Raw genomic sequence first — 18,815 nt, 5'->3', positions numbered from 1 at the left:
TGGCATTGTATGCTGTAGCATTAAGATTTCCCTTCACTGGAACTAAGGGGCCTAGCATGAACCATGAAAAAGAGTCCCAGACCATGATTCCTCCTCCACCAAACTTTACAGTAAGCCCTATACTTTGGGGCATGTAGCATTCTCTTGGCATCCGCCAAACCCAGACTCGTCCATCGGACTGCCAGATGGGGAAGCGTGATTCATCACTCCAGAGAACGCGTTTCCACTGCTCCAGAGTCCAATGGTGGCAAATTTGAAGAACCCACTTGTTGAAAAAGTGGCATCCTATGACGGTGCCACGATGAAAGCTACTGAGCTCTTCAGTACGGGCCATTGTACCTCCAATGTTTATCTATGGAGATTGAATGGCTGTGTGCTCGATTGTATACACATCTCAGCAAAGGGTGTGGCTGCAAAAGTCGAATTCACTAATTCGAAGGGGTGTGGCCATGTAGTGGTCAATTTTGGACTTATAAATGAATGATATGTACCAAATATTTCTTGAAGCATATAACTTATAAATGCCTCATGAGCTTAGTCCAACTGTCTTACCCCATCAGAACCCAAAATATAAGCTTATTTTACTCCAATGTTTGTAAAGAAAGTAAATGTTAACAAACACTATATATCCTGAAAACATGATTAAAACTACAGTATAATGTTGATTTCATGGATGGATAGCAGCCCAAAATGGCGACCGGAGTATGGGAGAGTGGGTGTGTCGAAAGGAATGGGTGTATGGAGAGCAAATCAGCTAATTGGGCATATTTGCTGCCACTCAAGACCGTTTTGCTGCACGACGAGTTTATAAGCCAGCGACAAGTACACCCATTTCTTCTCGATAGCACAGCCACAAAGTCAAAGTGCCTGTTGACTTGGGTGCTTGCTACTAGGTATCTCAGTATTGTCGCCGGCCATTTTTCCCCTCCCATGATTTAATTTCAAGCAGGAAAGCAGCCTACACAAGAAATAACTAATATTGATAACCATCTAGATGTCACCTTGAGACAAACAGTACAGTCTACTACTCAACGGGAAGGGCATGAACAGCAACAACACCAGGACACAGTGCCCTTTGCTCCGGTTTGACACGCGGTTCCAGGGCCCTGTGAATGAGACTCTGGTTCTGGCTGGTCAGAGGAGAAGGGCCTCAGCCTCGCTAGGCTCCGTGGCAGACCACACCGCTGGCGTTTGACAGCAGAGCGAGAGAGAGAGAGAGAGAGAGAGCGAAAGTGAGAGAGACTCAGTCTGAGGGTACACCACTCTGACCCTGGAGAGGTCAGCTGCAGACTAGTTTAGAGAATATTTTATTTTTATTTGTTTGCACCAAAGAAAACAAGTGATCGACAACAATGCCTTGGAGGTACAGTATGAGTATGTGTAGATGAAAGTGCATAATTGGCATACATTCGTTTCTTAAACAAAGGTGCAGATGGAGCCAGGTAATTTGAGGTGTTAAGTCTTGCAAATGTATTTTGTATGAGTAATTTGTGTATGTAGGAGGCATACGTACTGGCACAGACAATATTACAGTAAATGAGATATGGGTAAATTAAGCTATCGTATAGAGTTAGGAAGCAAGCCTGATGAACCAAACCATTAATCTTTCTGATGATACCAACAGATTTCATCACTTTGCTGCAGACAAATGTAATATGATATTTCCAGGATAAATTTCCATTCATTAGAACTCAGAGGAATCTAGTGGATGTGACTTGTTCCATTTCATTCCCACCAATTGAGATCCTGGCCATTTTTTTAAATAAAGCTGGATCATTTGTTTATCTGGAACCATTTATCTGGAACCAAATTTGGCAATGCCTGAGTTGGCTTCATTAATTAGTGAATCAAAATGATTGTGTGATAAAATCAAATAGAGAAGACATCCATCCGAGAGGATTGAGATAGAATTACACATGACTGTGTGGAGCCAACCTCTGGTTTAAACTCTTACATATGATGGAATCAGAGGCCTAAGCAACATCCCTATTCCTATATCTTCAACATTGCCAACACGTGTTGTTTTTATTTTAATGAATGCTGACAAGGGCGTTTATTCACTTGCTAAATGGCACAGCCTTTAAATAACATCACATTTCTGGTTTTCCACAAATGGAGCGTTTTTTTTTCAAGCAATTGTTATTTGAAACACAGCATTTGTTTAGAACTCTGTCCAACAAAAACAGCAATCATTAACTGTCACAATCAATTATTCAACAAGTGACCAAGAGAAAGGCATTCCACCAAGCAGAAGAAAAAATAACCACCACAACAACAAGCCCCAAAGATTTTGATCTGATCTGCCACAGAGCTATTCGTCTTTGATCTCCAGCTGTACACTCCTCTTTCATCAAAGGCTCTTTCCAGTCCAGTCTTCTGTAGGTTGAGCTGCTCTGTTCAAGGCTGCAGCAGCCAGCTCTCTCCTCCTCTCCTCCCTTCTCCACATGCGCTGGCCAGGGCTGGGAGGGTTAGAGCAGGCTAAAGACAGACTGTTCGCTGCTCCGTGGTCTGGAGCAGCAGGTAGAGGCCAGGTAGTCTGCAGGAGGCCTGTGTGGGAGCAGTGTGTGAGTGTTTGGCCAGCTTGTCCTGGGGCTGGGAGAACAGGCCTTGGAACAATAGTTGGACATGGCCTGGGTGGACAGGGCTGTCGGGGGGTGGCGGACCCATGGCTGGCTTCAGTTACATCTATATCAATATCAAAGGCTGGAAAATGTGGAGTGAGCGCAAAGCCAGCTGTGCAGAAGTGAGGGCTGCCAAGCGGCGAGGAGCGGCGAGCAGCCCAGCCTGCCAAGTCCACATCTCCAGATGACAGATTAACGGGAAGAAGATAAATCAAATTGTACTTTTCAGCTTGAAAACCAAATGAATTCACAGTGACTCCCTGTGTCTCCCTCCTCTGTCACTACCTCACCTTGTTGCTCTGTCCTCTAGCTGTTACTCTATGTCCTTACTTGTCTCTTAGGACAGGAAACATATCCTCTACTGTAGCCCTTTACAGACAATTCCAATGCACACTACCCTTCCAAAGCATTATAGTTTTAGTTTGATTTATATTCAGTGGTGCCAGTAATAGTGTTATTTGGCTATAACAGAACACCACTCCTAGAGCTATAACTAGTAATAGTGTTATTTGACTATAACAGAACCCCACTCCTAGAGCTATAACTAGTAATAGTGTTATTTGACTATAACAGAACCCCACTCCTAGAGCTGTAACTAGTAATAGTGTTATTTGACTATAACAGAACCCCACTCCTAGAGCTGTAGCTAGTTATAGTGTTATTTGGCTATTACAGAACATCACTCCAAGAGCTGTAGCTAGTAATAATGTTATTTGGCTACAACAGAACACCACTCCTAGAGCAGTAGTTAGTAATACTATTTGTTATTTGGCTATGACAGAACACCACTCCTAGAGCTATAACTAGTAATAGTGTTATTTGGCTATGACAGAACACCACTCCTAGAGCTATAACTAGTAATAGTGTTATTTGGCTATGACAGAACACCACTCCTAGAGCTGTAGTTAGTAATACTATTTGTTATTTGGCTATGACAGAACACCACTCCTAGAGCTATAACTAGTAATAGTGTTATTTGGCTGTGACAGAACAACACTCCTAGAGCTGTAGCTAGTAATACTGTTTGTTATTTGGCTATGACAGAACACCACTCCTAGAGCTATAACTAGTAATAGTGTTTGTTATTTGGCTATGACAGAACACCACTCCTAGAGCTATAACTAGTAATAGTGTTATTTGGCTGTGACAGAACAACACTCCTAGATCTGTAGCTAGTAATACTGTTTGTTATTTGGCTATGACAGAACAACACTCCTAGAGCTGTAGCTAGTAATACTGTTTGTTATTTGGCTATGACAGAACACCACTCCTAGAGCTATAACTAGTAATAGTGTTATTTGGCTATGACAGAACACCACTCCTAGAGCTATAACTAGTAATAGTGTTATTTGGCTATGACAGAACAACACTCCTAGAGCTGTAGCTAGTAATACTGTTTGTTATTTGGCTATACGAGAACATCACTCCTAGAGCTGTAGCTAGTTATACTGTGGACCTTGTAATGAGGAAGAAATGAAAGGAAAAGCATCTGCTTTAATTGATGGATAATCCTTGGCAACAACCAAAGCAACGAGCTCCAGCTGAACAGTCTGTTCTTTTAGACCTAACAAGTTCCATCTGATTAAGATTAAGATGCAAGTGGTATGATGCAATAGTTTTATAGCTGCAAATTCATACTGGCTTATGCCACATTAAACAAGCAAACCACCTTCAGAAAAGAAACGTTTTGTGAATAAGAGCCGTTTAACTTCCTTCCGTAAGACTTTAAATCCTGTTTATACGATGCTATGAATGTGGATGGACTAATCTTTTGATGATGAACTGCAGGTGGAGAATCCTAAGTCTCAGGAGGGGTGTTCTCAGAGGTGGGCCAATGCTAACAGACACACACAGTGGAAAAAGAAGATCCAGCTCTGAGGTCAGCCAGTCAGGATGGCTTCCTCTTCCTCCAGGGGGAAGAGGTCACACACTGAAGGTCCAAACTGACAGATATCACATGGCTGGCTCAGAAGTGGTGTTGAAACATTAACCTCTGAGTCTGCTCTCTCGCTCTCTCTCTCTCTCTTTCTCTCTCTCTCTCCCTCTCTATCTCTCTCAGAGGAGTTGCGGATGACTCCACACGCAAGCACACCCACATGCGCACGCACGCACACACACACAAGCGCGCGCACACACACACACACACACACACACACACACACACACACACACACACACACACACACACACACACACACACACACACACACACACACACACACACACACACACACACACACACACACACACACACACACAAAAGCAGATGTTGTGTTTAAACCCTATGGAATGCATGGCCTGTGACTGCCTATGCCTAATCATGTGGAGCATCCAATTGAGGAAACCTGCTACTAATGTAATGTGCAACAAGAGAACAGCCTGTCAGAAGAGAGATCCCTCAGAAGATGTTACCAACAAATATATAAGGAGCTTATCTATCCACAAGCCCACAGTCATTTCTATCTGAGAGGCTTCTAACTGTCAGGAGCAAATGGTTATGCAACCTTCAGTAAAATACCCTTATCAGGGATTATAAACACTGGAGGGCCATTGGATACAAATGAGACAAATATTCATTTCAGGGAGAAGTTTGTAGACAGACAGACCTGGCTGGTGTACCACGGATATTAATGGGCTCCTGTAGATTGAAGGTAGCTGTCAGGAACACGTCACCACAGCACCTTCCACCTACCACTTATCCATGAATAACCACATAGAGACAGAATTAAGGGGATGTTGGAATAAAGGGATGACTCAGGCCTCCATCAGCACAGCATCCAGGTAGATAGTAAGAACAACTACCTCTAGCCTCATCTCAACAACTATCCACAGTCCCAGCCCTCAGCCTCAGCCCTCAGCCTCAACCTCAACCCCTAACCTCAATCTCAACCCCATGCTCAACATCAACCCCAGCCCCAGCCTCAGTCCCCAGTCTTAACCTCAGCCCTAGCCCCAGCCTCAACCTCAACCCCAGTCTCAACCCCAACCCTAGACTCAGTTCCAGCCCCCAGGCTCAGCCCCTAGTCTCAGTCCCAGTCCCCAGCCTCAGTCCCAGCCCCCAGCCTTAGTCCCAGCACCCGCCTCAACCCCAGCCCTAACCACAGTCCCAGCCCCCAGCCTCAGCTCAACCCTCAGCCTCACCTCCACTCTCAGTCCCAGCCCCCAGACTCAACCTCTTCCCTAGCTTCAGTCCCAACCCCGAGACTCAACCCCAGCCGTAAAATTGGCCCAGCGTCGGGCCATCTCCATGCTTTCATTATCCATCTCAGTCCTAGGCTTGAATTCAATCAAAACCGTAAAGTGGTCAAACTATATATTGCTATTGTAAATCAAAAATACACTTTCTAATTTAGATGAGTTTTACTTGTCTCCACACAGTTAACGTTGTCTAATTAATAACATTATTGACACATGCATTTTCACTGAGCAGAAACTCCTCTCTTATTTACAGAGTTCATTTCCTGACATTTTTTAAAGTCTCCTTGACTTTAATCTTAAAATGAATCTCAGTTTTTGTTTTACTTTCAATAGATGTCTAAACATTTGTGTACTACATGTTCTTTGTACTGACCGTTTCTGGGGCCTTTTGATAGGAAAACTGTATTTGGTAATTGCATCAGTAACAAAATTAACATTGTTAGGGATGACCGACTTTGATAATGACACAATGTTGATATGATACATAGATTCGCATTGTGATGCAAAGAAAGATAAGTAATGACAGCAGAGAAAACAGGGCATAGCAGATAGATAGAAAAAAAGCATATTTTTCTTTGTCTGCTTTTCTGTGCTCCCTGCCTGAGGAGGCGGTGATGGATTTGCTGCTTGACTGGTCACACAGATTGGTGCCGGCAATGGCTGGGCCCTGACGCCTAGCTAGACTCAATACACACATTTTCTCACCTTCAGAACATTTACTTTCAAGCCCCCCGATTTGGGGCAAGGCAATTTACAAGATTCTAATAGGATCCATAAATAAACACCCCCGTCTCTATGACCAATCCAAACACGACACAGAATAAAATGAACCAATCAATGAGGTGTAATATGAACACTGCCAACTCAATTGTTTACTGTGTTGTCGATATTAGGGTTACCACAGACAGAAAATGGCTATTATCAAGGGTAATTTCAATTTAGCTAGGGTTCAAGGCTACGACAGATTCATGGCATTTAGATGTTATCTGTCGCAGAACTGCTGTTCAATTATGTTGCTCACCTTCATGTCACACAAGACAATAACACAAGCCCAGAATGTCCAGAATTAGAGGAACTATTAAAAAGGCTAAAGAATTGCAAGTGAAGTCAAGGACCTGAACAACAGAAGAAAAAACCCACAAATAAACCTTTTGTGTCCTGAAGCAAAACAAGCCCCTAAATCACACAGACAACTATTGAGTGTTGTGGGTATTTTAAAAACGCGTTTTCGGCACATCTCCTGGTGCCTACATTCATCAGAGGCAGTGCAGCATTAGTTGTGAATGTCTCCCATTGGTTAGAATACAGTGGGACCACAGTCAATATGGATACTATATCTGGATGGAACCAGCCCTGATCCTGCACTGGAATGTCCTATTCCCAATCAGGGGAAGTGACTGGCTGATAGATTCCAAAGGCTGTTACTTTTGCAAAAATAAATAAAGATTGTTGCAACCTCTATATACGCTCCTAATAATTCTATGGGTATAACACAAACAAATGCATACTGTGTCTTCTTCAACACCCGAATGCGTTGTTTAAACATAGAAAACAGGTCGGTAGCAAAGCACCTGAATACATGTATTTCCCCTCTTTCAATTGCTCTAGTTAGTAACAGAATAATGAGCAATCTCAGTCCTTGTCTAAGTCCTTAGTTGTAGTTACTAGTGCTGAGCGATTAGTGCTTTTGGAGGTCGGTTCAGTTTTGATTCAATCATTTTTAAAATATTAAATGCACTATGCATTATGTGGGTTGAACGCTGTAACAACACAGAATAAAACAATTATTAAAAGTCCCATGATGTTAGTAACTGCCCATTACTGCTTAACACTTATTAACCATCATTTATTCACATTACTTTAATAAACTATTTTGTACTACTACAAAATCACTATTTTAGTAGTTCTTCAAAGTAAAGAAGGCATACATGTCTGAATGCCAAATATCAATCACTTAGATCAGAGTTGGTCATTGTAGTTAATTGCCAAGTTTTCTGCTCTAAACTATGTAGAATATTAGCCTGTTAGAAACTACAACTCCCTACTACATTGCAGTGTTTGGGCTTGATCTGATGATTCACTAAAGGAACTGTGCATGTAGCTCACAAGAAAATGACAGTAAATGGAATTCAAATAATTGAACCGATGTCTGGCAATAAGTTGTTTAAAAAACGAAAAATAACCAACATTTCAGTTAATGACTCAGAACTAGTAGTTACACATCATCTTCAAAGAAATGAGGTCTACAGAAAACCACACTATTACTGTGTGGTTCCACTGCCTGATGTATTTACACTGTTAACAGTGTAGGGTTATGCATCACACCGCAGGTTTGAATCGCTGCTAATTCCTCCTCACCAGATGTCAATAGCACTTCCACGGGATAGTGTTTATCAGTGAATGGCCTTTCGCCAAAGCTAATCACGTTTACTGGAAGGGTCCTGTCGAATATGTCTTAATAAGGGACATGCAGCTTTTAACGACACATGGTGATATGTCACATTTGGTGATGTAAATAGGCTGTGCTTGCTGCTTTGACTGGCCCCCCAGGGAGTGAGAGAGAAGGGATCTATGCTCTTCTGGATCCTGCGTCTAGTGTCTACTGTCTCCGAGACTCTGTACTGCTGAGAGTAGTGACCTGAGACCTAGGCCTGTATTTATAAATAGTGTCAGAGTAAGAGTGCTGATCTAGGATCAGCTCCGCCCGGTTCATGTAATCTTATTTATTATGAGCTAAAAAGCTAAACTGATCCAAAATCAGCAATCATACTCTGAGAAGGGGGCCCTGCCAACCCCCATGTGTGGCCATGGCTATGCCAGTTGGTTCATCCTGAGAGCTGGCACAACCATGATCTGTGAAGAGCCCTCAGCCCAGGAATCATCTGAAGGAGAGATTTTAATAGGCACATTCCTCAGCTGGGGCACTGCCCCCTGTGCCCCCTGGCAACAGGGCACACAAGCGTACGGCAGAAGAGCACAATAGAAGTCCTGTCAGATAGCAAAAACAACTACAATAGCTAGTAAAGTCACAGTCAGCTAGTCACAGTCAGTCAGTCAGTCATTCAGTCAGTGTGTTCAGAGCGAGAGATTTCAACTGCATGGCTATTAATTCGGGATCGGTGTCCCTTCCACGGGACGTTTGAGCTAACGTAGGCTAATGTGATTAACATGAGGTTGTAAGTAACAAGACAATTTCCTAGGACATTGACATATCTGATATTGGCAGAAAGCTTAAATTCTTGTTAATCTAACTGCAATGTCCAATTTACAGTAGTTATTACAGTGAAATAATACCATGCTATTGTTTGAGGAGAGTGCACAATTTTGAACATGAAAAGTTATTAAATTAAGTTAAACAAATTAGGCACATTTGGTCAGTCTTCATACAAAAGTTTGAATAGAAATACAATGGTTCATTGGATCAGTCTAAAACGTTGCACATACACTGCTGCCATTTAGTGGCCAAAATCTAAATTGCACCTGGGGTGGAAAAATACATTATGGCCATTCTCTTGCATTTCAAATACGATGGTCCAAAAAAATACAAAATAACGTTTTTTCCTTTGTATTATCTTCTACCAGATCTATTGTGTTATATTATCCTACATTAATTTAGAATTTCCACAAACTTCAAAGTGTTTCCTTTCAAATGGTACCAAGAATATGCATATCCTTGCTTCAGGGCCTGAGATGTAGGCAGTTAGATTTGGGTATGTCATTTTCAGCGAGAATTGAAAAAAAAGGGCGGATTCTTAAGAGGTTTTAAAGTATGGACCTATTCAAAACACTCCACTTTGATGTCACACATGAATTCATCTTTACATATGTATTACAATGGAGAATATATTTAAAGAGAAGAGGGACAAAACAGCATGTATAAAGAAGTCAATATATTTTCCTCCCAGCAGGTGACCTCTGCATCAGATCTGCACCACAAATCAATGTTCATCAGCTCTTCCAGGCTGTAACCAAACCAAACCACCACCATCACTGTCATTTGGCTGAGGAGAATCTAGCAATGATCACATCTTTAAATAGCCTAAACTTGTATAATTAATCAGTGAATGCATTCAATAATATTGTTCCTCTTGGTGGGAGCCTGAGTGTATACACACATTACACACATGAATGGTACTGTAGATTTTGAACCCTGTGCACAACTCAGGGGTATGAAAGGTCTGTTGGATAATGGATTCTGGGAGCAGAATGAGTATCTGTACCCTGTATCTGTGCTCTTATAAGGCAAGGGGCGGTTTGGTGATGAGGGGCTGCATGTAGGGGTTGTGTGTAGCGTCAGGGGTTGTGTGTAGCGTTAGGGGTTGTGTGTAAAATTAGTGGTTGTGTGTAGTGCAAGGGGTTGTGTGTAATGTTAGGGGTTGTGTGTAGTGTTAGGGGTTGTGTGTAGTGTTAGGGCGTGTGTGTAGTGCGAGGGGTTGAGAATAGTGCAAGGGGTTGTGTGTAGTGCTAGGGGTTGTGTCTAGTATTACTGGTTGTGTGTAGTGCTAAGGGTTGTGTGTAGTATTAGGTGTTGTGTGTAGTACTAGGTGTTGTGTGTAGTAATATCGGTTTGTGTGTAGTAATATCGGGTTGTGTGTAGTGCTAGGGGTTGTGGGTGGTATTACTGGTTGTGTGTAGTGCTGAGGGTTGTGTGTAATGATAGGGGTTGTGTGTAGTATTAGGTTTTGTGTGTAGTGCTAGGGGTTGTGTGTAGTATTAGGGGTTGTGTGTAATGTTAGGGGTTGTGTGTAGTATCGGGGTTGTGTGTAGTATTAGGGGCTGTGTGTAGTATTATGGGTTGTGTGTAATGTTAGGGGTTGTGGGTAGTATTAGGGATTGTGTGTAGTGCTAGGGGTTGTGTGTAGAATTAGGGGTTGTGTGTAGTATTAGGGTTTGTGTGTAATGTTAGGGGTTGTGTGTAGTATTATGGGTGGTGTGTAGTGCTAAAGGTTGTGTGTAGTATTAGGGGTTGTGTGTAGTATTAGGGGTTGTGTGTAGTGTTAGGGGTTGTGTGTAATGTTAGGGGTTGTGTGTAGTATTAGGGGTTGTGTGTAGTGCTAAAGGTTGTGTGTAATGCTAGGGGTTGGGGATAGAGTTAGGAGTTGTGTGTAGAGCTAGGGCCTGCGTGTAGTGTTATGGGGTTGTGTTGAGTATTAGGGGTTGAGTGTAGTGCTAGAGGTTGTGTGTAGAATTAGGGGTTGTGTGTAGTATTAGGGTTTGTGTGTAATGTTAGGGGTTGTGTGTAGTATTATGGGTTGTGTGTAGTATTAGGGGTTGTGTGTAGTATTAGGGGTTGTGTGTAGTATTGGGGTTTGTGTGTAATGTTAGGGGTTGTGTGTAGTATTATGGGTTGTGTGTAGTATTAGGGGTTGTGTGTAGTATTAGGGGTTGTGTGTAATGTTAGGGGTTGTGTGTAGTATTAGGGGTTGTGTGTAGTGCTAAAGGTTGTGTGTAATGTTAGGGGTTGGGGATAGAGTTAGGAGTTGTGTGCAGAGCTAGGGCCTGCGTGTAGTGTTATGGGGTTGTGTTGAGTATTAGGGGTTGTGTGTAGTGCTAGAGGTTGTGTGTAGTGCTAAAGGTTGTGTGTAGTATTGGGGGCTGTGTGTAGTGTTATGGGGTTGTATGTAGTATTAGGGGCTGTGTGTAGTGTTAGGGGTTGTGTGTAGTATCGGGGTTGTGTGTAGTATTAGGGGCTGTGTGTAGTTTTAGGGATTCTGTGTCGTGTTAGGGGTTGTGAGTAGAGCTAGGGGCTGCGTAGTGTTATGGGGTTGTGAGTAATGATAGGGGTTGTGTGTAGTGTCAGGGGTTGTGTGTAGTTTTAGGGATTCCTGTGTAGTGTTAGGGGTTGTGTGTAGAGCTAGGGGTTGCGTGTAGTGTTATGGGGTTGTGTGTAATGATAGGGGTTGTGTGTAGTGTCAGGGGTTGTGTGTAGTTTTAGGGATTCCTGTGTAGTGTTAGGGGTTGTGTGTCGTGCTAGTGGTTGTGTGTTGTGCTAGGGGATGGGTGTAGTGTTAGGGGTTGTGTGTAGTGCTAGGGTTGTTTGTAGTATTAGGGGTAGTGTGTAGTGTTAGTTGTTGTGTGTATTGCGAGGGGCAGTGTGTAGTGTTATGGGGTTGTGTGTAGAATTAGGGGTTGTGTGTAATGTTAGGGGATGTCTGGAATGTTAGGGGTTGTGTGTAGTATTGGGGTGTGTGTAGTATTGGGGTTGTGCGTAGTATTAGGGTGTGTGTGAAGTGTTAAGGGTTGTGTGTAGTATTAGGGGTTGTGTGTAGTGCTAGAGGTTGTGTGTAGAATTAGGAGTTGTGTGTCGTGTTAGGGGTTGTGTGTAGAATTAACTACTAGTGTGCTGTCCGAGGTAGCTTGTGGGTAGCTCTCTTCTGTGTATGTGTGTATGTACAGGGTGTTTACAGTTGAAGTCAGAAGTTTACATACACTTAGGTCGTTTTTCAACCACCACAAATTTCTTGTTAACAAACTATAGTTTTGGCAAGTCCTTTAGGACAACTACTTTGTGCATTACACAAGTAATTTTTCCAACAATTGTTTACAGACAGATTATTTCACTTATAATTCACTGTATCACAATTATAGTGGGTCAGAAGTTTACATACACTAAGTTGACTGTGCCTTTAAACAGCTTGGAGAATTCCAAAAAATGATATCATGGCTTTCTAAGCTTCTGATAGGCGAATTGACATAATTTGAGAAAATTGGAGGTGTACCTGTGGATGTATTTAAAATTGTAGACCTCCAAAAGTCTGGTTCATCCATGGGAGCAATTTTCAAATGCCTGAAGGTAACACGTTCATATGTATAAACAATAGAACGCAAGTATAAACACCATGGGACCACGCAGCCGTCATACTGCTCAGGAAGGAGACGCATTCTGTCTCCTAGAAATTAACATACTTTGGTGCAAAAATTGCAAATCAATCCCAGAACAACAGCAAAGGACCTTGTGAAGATGCTGGATGAAACAGGTACAAAAGTATCTATATCCACAGTAAAACGAGTCCTATATCGACATAACCTGAAAGGCCGCTCAGCAAGGATGAAGCCACTGCTCCAAAACCGCCATAAAAAAGCCAGACTATGGTTTGCAACTGCACATGGGGACAAAGATCATACTTTTTGGAGAAATGTCATCTGGTCTGATGAAACAAAAATATAACTGTTTGGCCATAATGACCATCGTTATGTTTGGAGGAAAAAGGGGGAGGCTTGCAAGCTGAAGAACACCATCCCAACCGTGAAGCATATTGTGGCAGCATCATATGGTGGGGGTGCTTTGCTGCAGAAGGGACTGATGCACTTCACAAAATAGATGGCAACATGAGGATGGACAATTACGTGGATATAGTGAAGCAATATATTAAGACGAGTGTCAGGAAGTTAAAGCTTGGTCGCAAATGGGTCTTCCAAATGGATATTGACCCCAAGCACACTTCCAAAGTTGTGGAAAAATGGCTTATGGACAACAAAGTCAAGGTATTGGAGTGGCCATCACAAAGACCTGAGCTCAATCCTATAGAAAATTTGTGGGCAGAACTGAAAAAGCGTGTGCGAGCAAGAAGGCCTAGAAACCTGACTCAGTTACACCAGCTCTGTCAGGAGGACTGGGCCAAAATTCACCCAACTTATTGTGGGAAGCTTGTGGAAGGCTACCCGAAATTATGTTTGACCCAAATGAAACAATTTAAAGGCAATGCAACCAAATACTAATTGAGTGTATGTAAACTTCTGACCCACTGGGAATGTGATGAAAGAAATAAAAGCTGAAATAAATCATTCTCTCTACTATTTGTCTGACATTTCAAATTCTTAAAATGAAGTGGTGATCCTAACTGACCTAAGACAGGGATTTTTTACGAGGATTAAATGTCAGGAATTGTGAAAAACTGAGTTTAAATGTTTTTGGCTAAGGTGTATGTAAACTTCTGACTTCAACTGTATGTGTGTGTGTGCGTGTGTGCGTAAGTCTAAATGTGCTTAACAAGTCACATAATAATTTGCATGGACTCATTCTGTGTGCATTAATAGTATTTAACATCATATTTAAATGACTACCGCATCTCTGTACTCCACACATACAATTATCTGTTAGGTCCCTCAGTCGAGCAGTGATTTTCAAACACAGATTCAACCACAAAGACCAGGGAGGTTTTCCAATGCCTTGCAAAGAAGGGCACCTACTGGTAGATGGGTTAAAAAGAAGGAGACATTGAATATACCTTTGAACATGTTGAAGTTATTTATTCCACTTTGGATGGTGTATCAATACACCCAGTCACTATAAAGATACAGGCATACTTCCTAACTTAGTTGCTGGAGAGGAAGGAAACCGCTCAGGAATTTCACCATGAGGCCAATGGTAACTTTAAAACAGTCACAGAGGTTAATGGCTGTGATAGGACAAAACTAAGGATGGATCAACAACATTGTAGATACTCCACAACAGTAACATAAATGACAGAGTGATAAGAAGGTAGCCTGTACAGAATACAACTTTTCCAAAACATGCATCCTGTTTGCAATAAGGCACTAAAGTAAAACTGCAAAATAAAATTGGGGGCATATCCAATACAACACCTCACTGAATACCAGTCTTCATATTTTCAAACACGGTGGTGGCTGCATCATGTTATGGGTATGATTGTAATCATTAAGGACTGGGGAGTTTTTCAGGATACAAAATAAATGGAATGGAGCTAACCACAGGAAAAATCCTAGAGGAAAACATGGTTCCAACAGACACTGGGAGATAAATTCACCTTTCAGCAAGACAATAACCTAAAACTCAAAGCCAAATATACACTGGAGTTGCTTACCAAGATGATATTGAATGTTCCTGAGTGGCCTAGTTACAGTTTTTACTTAAATTGGCTTAAAAATCTATTGGCAAGACTTGAAAAATGGCTATCTAGCAAGGATCAACAACAAACTTGACAGAGCTTATAGAACTAAAAAGAAACATTTGCAAATATTGTACAATCCAGGTGTGCAAAGCTCTTAGAGACTCACAGCTGTAATCGCTGCCAAAGGGGATTCTAACATGTACTGATTCAAGTGTGTGAATACTTATGTAAATCATTTTTTCTGTATTTAATATTCCAATAAATTTGCTCAAATTTTCAAAAAACATGTTTTCACTTTGTCAATATGGGGTATTGTGTGTAGATGGGTGAGATTTATTTATTTTTTAATCCATTTTGAAATCCGTCTGTAACACAAAAAAAGTGAAATAATTTAAGAGTAATGAATAATTTCTGAAGGCACTGTAGGTGCGGTGCGCGAGCGTGTGTGTCTGTGTGTGTGTGTGTGTGAGTGTGAGTATGCGCGGCTGTGTGTGTGTGTATTGTTCCAGGGGCGGCATGGCCGGGGGAGTGCTCGCAGCATCTCCACTCCCACTGTCACTTTCTGAGAAAGAGCTGGAGGCCATGTTTCAAGCTGTCTTCCTTAATGAGCCCATTCACACAGCAGCCATAATACTCCCATGATTAGAGATGATAGAACACCCATACTTCTCCTGCTCCATGCATATTAATGCACCCAGACTGGGGAGCCCAGACAAGGTGTCAACCTGCGCAGCTCTGCTCTGCTCCACACAGGGGAGAAAAACTGCTTCAGGCCTGCGGGTCATATAATATCTAAACCGATAAAATAAAATGCTAGCAGTATTTAAATTTAGTACATCCTCTGTGCTACTCTTCTACACGATTATTATTCATGAAGAACAGCCACTGGATCACACCTCGTAGTTGTGTCTGTGTATACGGCAGGCAATTATACATTTCTATACTTAGCCTGTTTTCTTCCTCTCTGTTAAATTCTACAGTGTAGTAATTTCAATATGCTGACGATAAACCTCATCTTCACACTCTAAATCATGTCTCTACAATTACAACACACCGGAGAAAGATACATGTAATTAAACTATACAGCGCAATGATCTGAAAAAGTGTGATATAAACAGTTACTGATTACATATCTGTGTGCAAAACTGATCGTTTGCAACCCAGTACGCAAAGAACAGGATGTAATACCATCCGATACCATGAATGGCAATAATATGCATTACAGAGACAGTTCCACACAATGCTGCCAGTTCAACATAATCTGCCACGTACCTGAGAGGTGTACTTCTGGGCTTGGGCTTCTCAGCTGCCTGTGAAAACAGTAACACAACACAGTCCTGTTAGTTGCTGTACAGAACAAGAACATGCAGTATGTGATGGATAGTGATACCCATCTCTCTGGACCACTGAGAGATCAGCACAAATAGCCCCAAACTGGAGGAAGGATAACAGGAGGGATGGATCCCGGCCCAGGGATGAAAGAAATCAGCCTCATCATGATAGGCACTCAAACACGCACATTCCTCTTAGTCTGTTTCGTCTGTTCATCCCCCCTTCTCTTTGAATGGAGGAATGTGAATGATTAAAGAGATCAGTGAGGCGTAAACCGCTCGATCAATGCTGGTTGGAGGAAAAAACAACTGTGTGATTTCTAAGGATGGGTTTTTAGAGACCAACTAGAGTAGCAAAGAGGGCTTTAGAGACCTACTAGAGTAGCAGGGACCTAAAACAGTAGCAGAGAGGGTTTTAGAGACCTACCATATTAACAGAGAGGGTTTTAGAGACCTACCAGATTAGCATAGAGGGTTTAGAGACCTACTACAGTAGCAGAGAGGGGTTTAGAGACCTACCAGATTAGGGTTAGGGTTTTAGAGATCTACTAAAGTAGCAGAGACCTATTAGAGTAGCAGTGAGGGTTTTAGAGACCTACTACAGTAGAATAGATGGTTTTAGAGACCTACTACAGTAGCAGAGAGGGTTTTAGAGATCTACTACAGTAGAATAGATGGTTTTAGAGACCTATTAGAGTAGAGAGGGTTTTAGAGACCTACTACAGTAGAATAGAGGGCTTTAGAGACCTACTACAATAACAGAGATGGTCTTAGAGACCTACTAGAGTAGCAGAGAAGGTTCTAGAGATCTACTACATTAGCAGAGAGAGGTTTAGAGACCTACTACTATTTGATTTAAACCTACATCATTGACACCTGACACTGATTGGAAGCACAGACAGGTGACAGCAATTTAATACTATGAGGAATTGTCACCCCCCTCTCCCCCATGTATTCCCTTGACAAGGACGACAACACATTGTAACAAACAAATGAACATTGAAGTGTTTCCTCTCCGATGACAGTTCAGTGGAAATCAATTCCACATGCAGAATGAAGGGTGCACATGGAGAGGACTGTCACTGCTACTCTATTTGTATAGTCTTGAAAATATCATGTAGCCCACACTGTGATGTAGCCCACACTGTGATGTAGCCCACACTGTGATGTAGCCCGCACTGTGATGTAGCCCACACTGTGATGTAGCCCACACTGTGATGTAGCCCACACTGTGATGTAGCCCACACTGTGATGTAGCCCACACTGTGATGTAGCCCGCACTGTGATGTAGCCCACACTGTGATGTAGCCCGCACTGTGATGTAGCCCGCACTGTGATGTAGCCCGCACTGTGATGTAGCCCACACTGTGATGTAGCCCGCACTGTGATGTAGCCCGCACTGTGATGTAGCCCGCACTGTGATGTAGCCCGCACTGTGATGTAGCCCGCACTGTGATGTAGCCCGCACTGTGATGTAGCCCGCACTGTGATGTAGCCCGCACTGTGATGTAGCCCACACTGTGATGTAGCCCACACTGTGATGTAGCCCGCACTGTGATGTAGCCCGCACTGTGATGTAGCCCACACTGTGATGTAGCCCACACTGTGATGTAGCCCGCAATGTGATGTAGCCCACACTGTGATGTAGCCCACACTGTGATGTAGCCCACACTGTGATGTAGCCCACACTGTGATGTAGCCCGCACTGTGATGTAGCCCACACTGTGATGTAGCCCGCACTGTGATGTAGCCCACACTGTGATGTAGCCCACACTGTGATGTAGCCCGCACTGTGATGTAGCCCGCACTGTGATGTAGCCCGCACTGTGATGTAGCCCACACTGTGATGTAGCCCACACTGTGATGTAGCCCACACTGTGATGTAGCCCGCACTGTGATGTAGCCCGCACTGTGATGTAGCCCACACTGTGATGTAGCCCGCACTGTGATGTAGCCCGCACTGTGATGTAGCCCGCACTGTGATGTAGCCCGCACTGTGATGTAGCCCACACTGTGATGTAGCCCACACTGTGATGTAGCCCACACTGTGATGTAGCCCACAACATGCTGAATAGTGACAAGTTAAAGAGTGCTTGAACAAAGGTATACAAATAAAACCCCTTGGCACAGAGTAGTAAAGATTTTGGCCACCACCACCACAACCTGTCCAGACTACAACCAAGACACAGACAGGCCCTCCACCACAACCTGTCCAGGCTACCACCAAGACACAGACAGGCCCACCACCACAATCTGTCCAGGATACCACCAAGACACAGACAGGCCCACCACCACAACCTGTCCAGGCTACCACCAAGACACAGACAGGCCCACCACCACAACCTGTCCAGGCTACCACTAAGACACAGACAGGCCCACCACCACAACCTGTCCAGGATACCACCAAGACACAGACAGGCCCACAGCAACACACTGGCAAGGCTAAGGTTATTGCTGTGACCATTGATCTGTGTACAGTCCATTTATCATTGATGAAAGCAGCCAGTGATCTTCACAGTATATCAGATGAAACAAGTCAGATCATCTGTCAACTGCTCTCTTACTGCTGTTTCCCTCTCCACAGGGATTTGGGCAGCTTCCATCCTTCTTCCCCATTCCTGGGTTGCTAGGCAACGCAGCTGGGGGCATGGCTGCTAGTTTGTACTCTGGCAAACTGTTTAAATGGCTGCTGGAGCTTTTTTCATGCTTATGAGGCGACTTTGGGCATTCATTTCAGGGGTTGTTTGTGTGTGTGTGTGTGTGTGTGTGTGTGTGTGTGTGTGTGTGTGTGTGTGTGTGTGTGTGTGTGTGTG

General features: G+C 43.0%; 1 protein-coding gene across 1 annotated transcript in view; it reads right to left on the bottom strand.

Annotated features, from left to right (window-relative positions):
* Positions 1–18,815, bottom strand: part of LOC139390625 (AF4/FMR2 family member 2-like) — a 274,611-nt gene that overhangs the window by 58,429 nt on the left and 197,367 nt on the right. The window contains exon 10 of the mRNA XM_071137875.1: positions 15,944–15,981. Coding sequence (XP_070993976.1) covers positions 15,944–15,981 — 38 coding nt within the window. The remainder of the gene's footprint in view (positions 1–15,943; positions 15,982–18,815) is intronic.

This window comes from Oncorhynchus clarkii, chromosome 31, assembly GCF_045791955.1.
Source record: "Oncorhynchus clarkii lewisi isolate Uvic-CL-2024 chromosome 31, UVic_Ocla_1.0, whole genome shotgun sequence".
NCBI lineage: Eukaryota > Metazoa > Chordata > Actinopteri > Salmoniformes > Salmonidae > Oncorhynchus > Oncorhynchus clarkii.
This window is presented reverse-complemented; position numbering and strand designations above follow the sequence as displayed.